The 8,826-nt window shown below is 40.8% G+C and overlaps 1 protein-coding gene across 1 annotated transcript in view; it reads right to left on the bottom strand.

Annotated features, from left to right (window-relative positions):
* Positions 1-7,628, bottom strand: part of KLF5 (KLF transcription factor 5) — a 15,306-nt gene extending 7,678 nt beyond the window's left edge. The window contains exons 1-2 of the mRNA XM_010171001.1: positions 6,764-7,628; positions 5,562-5,621 (exon numbers count right to left, since the gene is read on the bottom strand). Coding sequence (XP_010169303.1) covers positions 5,562-5,621; positions 6,764-7,622 — 919 coding nt within the window. The 5' untranslated portion in view covers positions 7,623-7,628. The remainder of the gene's footprint in view (positions 1-5,561; positions 5,622-6,763) is intronic.
* Between the last annotated feature and the right edge of the window lie 1,198 nt (positions 7,629-8,826).

Here is an 8,826-nt window from a genome sequence, read left to right as displayed (position 1 = left end):
CTCAGACTAAACTAGGACATTACTTAAATGTTTCTAATCTTTCACCAACTGGAGGTGCAGGTCATCTAACAAACAACAAACAACACACTACCCTGGAACCAAGAGTCAATCGTCCCAGTCAAGCTCAGAAATTAATTACAATGAAGAATGTTTAATCAAATAATGGAAAGTTTTAATTGCCAGCAATTGCTGTGAATCTTGAGACTATATTAGCCTATGTAGGGCAGTCTCAAAATGAACTATATTTAAAGCTGGTCTCTTAGGTCAACAGTTTCCTTATCAGGAATCAAATATCCTGGAACTGAAGTTTAATCCTCTCAGGGAGCAATTGACAGAAACAACAGTTTTTTTAAGCTTTCATGCTTAGAGGGCCTTTTAGGCTTTTAATCAAAACGAAAATATTAGGCTTTTCTTTTTGGTATCTAAAATCTAACAGGAGTACCCCGCACCTGACACCTTGGAATTTAATTCCTGCTTAATAAACATTGTGTGCTAGATGCTGATGTGAAAGACCAGTAATAGGTAATTAAAATTTAGGTTTATGTTGCTAAGATCTCACCCTCTTTGGAGCAACACATTCAAACTGTCTCATTTAGGTTATGACTACAGATAAAGAACCAGATCAATTAATCCCAAGGTCGGCAATCATTCAGAAAGTATTTGGGAAAAAAAAAAAAAAAAAAATCATTATTGTCCCTTAAACTGTGGTTTGCACAGGAAAATAATGTACTTCCATTTCTCACACAGGCAACTAATGGATTTAGCAGAATTCATAAATAAAAGATACCAACATATTCTCCAGCAGTGTCTAGCAACACTGTACTTTAATGCACTTTGTCAACAGTTTTATTTAACTCTCTTCCATTTTTCGTTATTGTCTCTATCAATTATGGCATTTACTGACATCTCTTTAAAGTATAATCTGTACAACGGACTTATCTCACAGGTTAAAGGAGTAGGATCTGCACAGAAAAATTATTTAATAGCTATTTTCATGATGCAAAGATTTTTCCAGGATGAGGTTTGCTACGTACACAGAACACTGCAACCACGAGCAAGGCAGTTTTTGGGGCCCCCGTTCCTCGCTTGTACACCAGGAGTGAAACCGATTCTTCACTCAAGTCTCAAGATGATTTGAGTCAATACATGTTTTTGCAAGGTGCTTTTTTTTTTTCCACCAGGACTCCAACTACCACTCACCTTCCCTTCTGAACAATGGGCATCCTGAGTTCCCAGGCAATTCTATACGGTATCACCTTCAACGAGGATCCGTATACAGCTACGGTAAAACTCAGAGCACCAAGTCCTCTGGACTGCTGAAGTCTTACTGCACACAACTGGTTCTCATTCTGATGTACCATGGGAGCCTAATTCTGGATCTATTGAGGCAGACTTCTAAATTAAAATAAAACGTTTAACACCTTGAAGAACCACACAAGTCAGCAGCTGTCCCATGCCTATATAAACATTTGAAATAACTAAGGACAGTGGAAGTATTTTGAGTGCATCTCATTTAGAGAAATGCCATTTCTCTTGAGTTATCTCGGCTTCCACTTCCCATCACCAAATACAAACTAGATCTATAGATAGAGATGAAATAGTTCTGCAGTTAATGCTAGAAACTATTAATGGCAAGCCCACCATGTGACCCGAGAACATGCCTGTACAAAGACTCTGTATACAGAAAACCAACATGCAGCTGGAAAATGTCCTCAATGCGTGTGCCTTGATGTGTTCAAAACAATGAGAGATTTTCCACCTTCAACCATACACAATTCTGGAGTGTGCAGCTGTTCACAGAAATAATAAAAAAACCCTGGAGCCAGCAGCTCTTCTGCAGCGTTACAGGTAGGGTACAGGTAGGGTATTCCAGGTGCCTGCATGTGAAAGGCTCAATCTCCACGGTCCAAATTTTTAACATATAAAGAAATCTAACAGGATAAGTTACAGGACCACTTTTTCTGAAGGATCACTTGAGGTATGTGTATATACTCAGATGCCAGAAAAGGAACCGAAGGAGTTTTATCTACAACACAAAAGTAACTGCATTTCACTGACATTTGGCACGTTTTTCAAGTTGGACACACCGCTGTTATGCCAGAGCCTTAAGGTGGTTTTACTGTTGGACAGCCCACAATAAATGCATGACCCCTTCCCTCATTATATATTGTAGTTACACAACGCCAGTTATGAAATAAAACTTGTTCCATGACTACGGGTAAAATTATTTTAAAAGACAATTTCTGCTTCAAAAGGTCAAAAAACCCAATCTGTTTTGAGAGATGTTCCAACAGGTACTTTAGCATACTGAATACCATTTTATCTGTTTCAGGAATAACTACTACAAAGTTAAGATATCATATTTAAGTGTTTTAAGGCATTAAAATTTACTTCATAATTTACAAACGCTGAAACATTACCCAGAGAAAGAAAAACAGGTGCCTGCTTCAGCGACTGGTACAAATCCATTAACCTTGCTTATCTCTTTATGTGAATTCTGGATGCCTAATCAACAGCAAAAGTCCAGTGTAATTACATTAAACCAGAATAACTATACCAGTTTATACCACCTGACTTGGTGTAAGGTAAACACCTTGGGAACACCTAAGAAGAAAAATGTAAGAGGTTTTCCTCTTGCCCACTTCCTACAGTTTTATTTAAATGTAATTTATAAAGTCTGACAGTGTGTTGGTATCTGAATTGGAAAAAAGACTACACCCTACATTCCACCTATCAAAAACAACATTTCCCTTAGGTTTGTTCTCAAAAAACATCTACTAAACCAAATTAAAGCCTTTCAGAAGGCTGCTAAATAAATACTGTGAAAAAGCTGAGATTTTCCAATACAAAAGGAAAACCATAAGGTCTGTCTTGACTTTTAATGGCAGACAAACTTTGCTGCAGGCTCTTTTATTTTAAGATGACAGATTGCTGAGAAGGGCGGGGACTGGTTGGGATGAGAGAGAGACTGCAGCCAATTTTAAAAGGTATTGTTAAGAAACTAAGAATAAGGAGAAAACAACTTCAGTGGTCCATGATTACTAAAGAACGGGTTTAGCCAGATAAACAGGTCTGCTATCCCTGAAGGGATTGGAAAGAATATCACACACAAGTTTATTAAAATGGATTACGTGACACTTGCTTTAGACTTTGAAGGTAAAAGCTTCACAAGAGTCCTTTTTATTAAAAAAAAAAAATTAAAAAAATCCAAAAAAATCAAAGCTCAATAGCACTGTATGAATTCATAGTTCTGGGGGATGGGGCGCACCAGAGGCACACACCCGAATTTAGCCCTCGGCATCGAGCCCTTCTCTTTGGAGATCAATAGCGAGATCCCCCTGCACTCCTGAGGGGCTCTGCAACTTCACAGGTTTCCCCGAATTTGCGCTCATTTACTTTAACATTGAGTAAATCGATTTATGGTACTGAGTGATCCACATTTAAACCTTACGTTAAAGGAGAAATCAGAATCAGTGCTGGAAATCTTTAAGTATTAAGTGAATATTCAAGAGAGTTAAACTAATGCAAACTCTGAAATAACGCAGGTAACAGGATACAGACTCACATTCTTGCATGTAATGCACGCTTCAGCCAGTTTATCCCTTCATTCACCTCCCCAGAAGACCCTTTGTATTACAGACCTGCTTAAATTCACTAGATTTTTATCTAAAACAACATTCTTGTTTCCATGAATACATCAGCTCCTTTGACCTTTGCACATTTATCCACATTTCTAAGGTCAAATATCTATGGGCAAAAAAGTGAAGGCAACAATAAACATTAGTGACCCTAAGCAATATATATTATCGATGTCCTATGTATTTCTACATACACAAGTATTCACTTCGCAAATCTTAAAGCCTTTACTATTCAACGTACAAAAAAATATATAAACTGATTTAAAAATGGAAAAGTGTATGTTTCAAATGATGACTATGTAATGTTCATTTTCAGACTAAAGCTTTGCTTTTATCTCTCTTCCTAGGTATTGTGTAATAGAAAGCGAGACATTTAAAACTGGTATTTAGTTGCTGGCTGAAGTGTGTAAGTGGAACTCGCGCACTCTTAGACTTACAGATTATTTATTAAAGAGCAACAGGATTATATTCTCTGACATTATTCATGTTTATAGCCTCATGAAAATATTTCTTTCTCACTAAGCTTACTGGTAACGAGTGATTATATGTATCAAAAATACTATTAACAGTGTTCTTGTTTAGTCTGTTACTGATGTAAAGCAATAATCTTCGTACAGTTGCTTTTAATTTTTTACTGCGACTGCAACACAGATAACTCTTTCATTTATCAAAACAAAATTTCCATAGTAACATTTAGCCTGGAGATACTCAATTTCTTTACGATAATCCAACGATCCATTCAAAATAGCTGCTGAATAGAATGCCTTGTTTCCATAGAGACAGTGAAACACTTTGTTAGATCATAGCTCATGCTAAGTTTTGTTTTGACTTTTGCTTTAAACTTAGGTGAAACCCCATTACTTGAACAGCGCAGCCATAGCGCTGACAGTCTGCTTCAATAAGTGAGTTGCTTCAACTGTGACTCGTGTTTTGCCCTGAATTGAGGTCCACACATAAAAGAGCTGGGGTTCGTACTTGGTTTTAAAAACAGAAGTCATAGCCCTCTCACTTGATTTCTTTACAAAATCAGTCATGTGCTTTTCACCGATTTAGCATGAGCAGTTCTGTACTAAGACCCTAGCAAAGCACTGTCCTGAGTAGTTTCGGGCGTGCTGTTGGTGAGCTATGTTTTTCTCCCAGTCTCCCTCTCTCCTCCTTCCCTCTGTCTCAGCAGGTGAACGCTTAGGAAGAGCACAGAGGGCAGTTCCACCTCCCAGCCGCTGTCCCCTGCACGCACGGCTCTCACGCCCGAGCACCAGCCACGCTTTGTCCCCAGCTCCGCTCCACGCAGGCCCACGGAGGGGGACTGCCTTTGTAACTGCAGGCAGAATTTGATCAAGGTACAAAAAACAAGTGTGACACACTGACCCTTTTAATTTCTTCCATTTTAATGTCTTTCACCAACAAAAAACTGAAACTATGTTGGGTTTTTTAAAAATAAAAGTATAGAACCATTTCTCTTAAAAAAAAAAAAAAATAAATGGACATTTAATGTCTTGGGAGTTTCCATGACGTTTCTGAAAAATTAAGACTATCTAACAGGTCAAAGAGAAAGCCCAATTCAGAAAATTCTATTTATTCAGATAAATGTTAAAAACTATAACATTTACTATGCTTAATTCATTATTCAAGGGAAAAAAGTCCCTTTTTTAAAACACTTCATGGCATTTTAGATTGAAAATTTCCATCTGTTTTATTCTGAACTATTTTGAGTTCTGTACTGTAAAAGATTTAACAAAACTGCATTACGAATAAAAGCAATTTTTCTTCTCATTGACCAAACCTTACATTTTTCTTAACTGCCAGCCCGAACCCACACCACTCTACAGCAAATAGGGAAGATGGCAGAGCAACCACGCTTGCTTTCTTGGAAAACGTGTAAGCCATGAACGAACAAGAGACAGTGAGAGAGTGAGTACATACCCGTGTGAGTTCTCAGGTGCGCTTTTAAGTGAGAAGACTTTGTATAAACTTTTGTGCAACCTAAAACAAAACAAAACAAAAAAGCAGAGAGGCATTTCAGCAGGGAGAACAGGAATGTTCCATGTTACGTTTAAACACCCTCACTCAGTGCTGGGGTACTACCTGGAAACATTAAAGTTTACTACCTTCTGGCACCATCATAATTTAGAAGTAAAATTTGATATAGAAAGCTCCTAGGGATATGTTGCTTTACACAGGAAAGAGAAAAACACGTATGTTTCTGGTAGACTTACTACCTCGTAATATAGTACAGACCAATAGCTGCTGCTAATACCTGCTACATAAATTAACAACTCAGAGGAGGACTTTATTTTTTAAAAATTTCCTGAAGAGAATTTGCTGAAGCCAGACTCAGTATCACTGTTACCCAGGCCTCAGCACAACTCTTCCACTGAGCATTTATCACACCGCACACCATAGGGGTGCTACACTGCTGAGAGTTACGTTGGGAAAGGGGCAGATCAACCACGAGCAGCAGTTTCTCTTTGTGCTCGGGTGGGTACGAGCGCCTTGTATCCGCGATCACGTACTACATGGAGGCACAGTTTATAGTCAGGTTCCTCTTCTCCTGTAGGAGTGTAGGAGAAAGAGAGGCTGGAAGGGAATACACCTGTGGACAGTTTTCAGAGGTAGCTTTAATGGATTTATGTGGGCAGCTGAATCCCCTGTTCAGAACAGTGAAGATATGGCCGTGGCCTTGGCTACCGGGAGTTGAAATGATTCTTTCAGCGCCAGCAGATTCAAATTGAGCTGTACTGTGCTGGACAAACTGAGCCTGTGTTCCATCATGAGTACAGGAAAAGTAGAGCAAGAGCTGCACAGTCACACTGACTTACACTAGAGAAGGACATAATTTATTTTTTTTTCCTATGGAGTACAAGTTTTGTAACACAGTAAAAGGAGCTCAGGCATTTTAAGAGAGTAACAAATGACATGCAGAAAAGGGTATAAGTTATTTTAAGAATGTGTAAGTGTTCCACACAAAATAAGACAATAAAGAAGATAAGTTCTTCTTTAACAGGAAATTATTTGGTTCTCCCTAGGTGTAGACTACAGCTAAAGAAAACCACTTATTCCTCATCCACGATTATTCACACTTTTATTACTGCAAGAGCTGGGATTTTCTGGCACGGATCGCTTACCGGGATAGTCACAGTAGTGGATACGTCTTTTCTCCAAGTCTGGGTTACTTCTCCTGTTGTATCTGACTGGTTGGATGTTCTGGGGAGTTATGGGCAGAGTCGCTGGTAAATTTGGATTGTGAATGGCCAGCTTGGAAGCTATAGTTGCGGCGTATGACGGAGGAGGGGTTAAATTCTGTAGCATCTCTGCTTGTCTGTCTGGACTTCCAGGCTCTGAGCTTGGGGGCGAAGGAGGGAAGTAAGTGGCCTGCTGCTGCAGAAACTGGTTTGGCATAGTGTAGGTGCAGGGGGGGATGCCCTGGAACTGTTTCATCGCAGTCTGTGGCACAGCCGAGGAGAGCGTGTTAAGGCCCGCCATGGCTGACGGCATGGAGACATTGCTAAGGGAGTCCATCACGGCGGCCTGAGTAGTAGTGTTGGGCATATCTAAATCCGGCGAGCTCAAGAGCTGATATAACTGGCCTTGCTGGGGCGTGACTGAAAGATGAACATCTGGAGTAGGAAGCTCCTGCTTGATGAAAATGTTGTTCACATCGGGAGTCTGGTGGGAGCTGAAGATGCTGGTAAACTCGGGGAGGGCCTGAGTGGGGGCAGGGGCAGGGGCAGTAGTTTCGCTCTGGTGACTGAAGATGGTGACCGGCTCTGTCTTGATTTGGGTTACACAGGGTCGCTGAGATTTGTACAGGCCAGTTCTCAGGTGGCTAATGTCAGGGAGGAAGACGTTCATGTTGATGCTGTAAGGCAACCCTTCGCTGTCAGTGAAAAACTGGTCTACAACCGAGGCACTGTCTCTTCTGTACTTCTTATGTTCGGGGATGACGGGAACGGGCGGGAGCTGAGGTGCCAGGTATTTCTCCATTTCACATCTCGTCTACAAAAACAAAACACACCATAATACACGTGATTTGTTAACAACTAAGAAAGATGATGGCAAGGAAGTCATCGCGTGAGGCTTCGCAAATAAAAGGCAATACTGTTCAGCTAGCCGCAAGCTACCTACGGAGGAAGTTATAAACATTCACGCTAATGAAAACCTGTCTTTTATAATCGGCGTGCTAATCATCAACGACAAGCAGATAAAGCCACGGCACAAGTCGTTCACGCAGAGCAAGCATTACGATCGATCTGATGTTTCAGCACACGACAAACTTTTCATCTTTTATGCCTACCAGACAGTGCGAGGCACAGAAATGACAGGCGCTGTGCCTAATCTGCAGATCTCCTGCTCTGGAATTCACTGCTTGAGCAGGCTCACTGCCTATCTGTTTCACCCGCTTCTCTTTGAAATGCTAACTTTAAAAGCCACATCCTCGGCTGGCTATTTGAATGCTAATACTTCAAATAATGTGTATTTTTATATTTTTTTTCTATACTTCCAGGATTTTTCACCCTTAAAAGAAGGGTATTTGATTAGAAATACAACACTAAATATGCAAAGTTATAAATAATACCGAATAAAAAGAAGATGGGGTCAACTGCATGAGAGTGCCCTTTGTGTAAAGTGTCTCTGGGACTACACTATACTTTAAAAAAAAAATAATCTGTGCGGTGTATAATTGGCTAATAGCGCGATAAACATGTCCCTGTCCATGCCTGAGTCCTAGGAGAGCTCTTTAATTACTTGGGAATCATTCTCTTAGCGTAGTGGTGCGAGGGAATCCGTGGGTGGCTGGAGCCCGATCCATGGCTGGTACAGTCATCGGCAAAACATTTATCACGCACTCTCCAGTGGGCAAATGCTACATTCCCCCCTGCCCTGTCAAAACTGCCCTCATACCAGACCCGTTTAGCACCCCGCAAGAGAAAGCAACTGACAAACAGCAACTCTGCCCGAAAGTGGATTTTTAGGGCCTTTCTTCAAAGACCCCCGGTAAACACCACAAACAAACAGAGCCGCCTTCCCGTCCCTTTGATCTGGATCTGCCCCGACATGCCAGGCTACTTTTTCCAGCTCTTGTTTACGAGCCGAGGGCAGCTCGCTTTGAAGACGGGAGTTATTTATTCGTTGGGGAAGACACCACCGAAACGCAGCGCCCGACAAACCGCTGCCCGGCCGCGGGGGG

This window comes from Antrostomus carolinensis, unplaced genomic scaffold (genome assembly GCF_000700745.2).
Source record: "Antrostomus carolinensis isolate BGI_N321 unplaced genomic scaffold, ASM70074v2 scaffold39546, whole genome shotgun sequence".
Taxonomy (NCBI): Eukaryota; Metazoa; Chordata; class Aves; order Caprimulgiformes; family Caprimulgidae; genus Antrostomus; species Antrostomus carolinensis.
The sequence above is the reverse complement of the archived record's forward strand: the minus strand, read 5'-3'. Positions and strand labels throughout refer to the sequence as shown.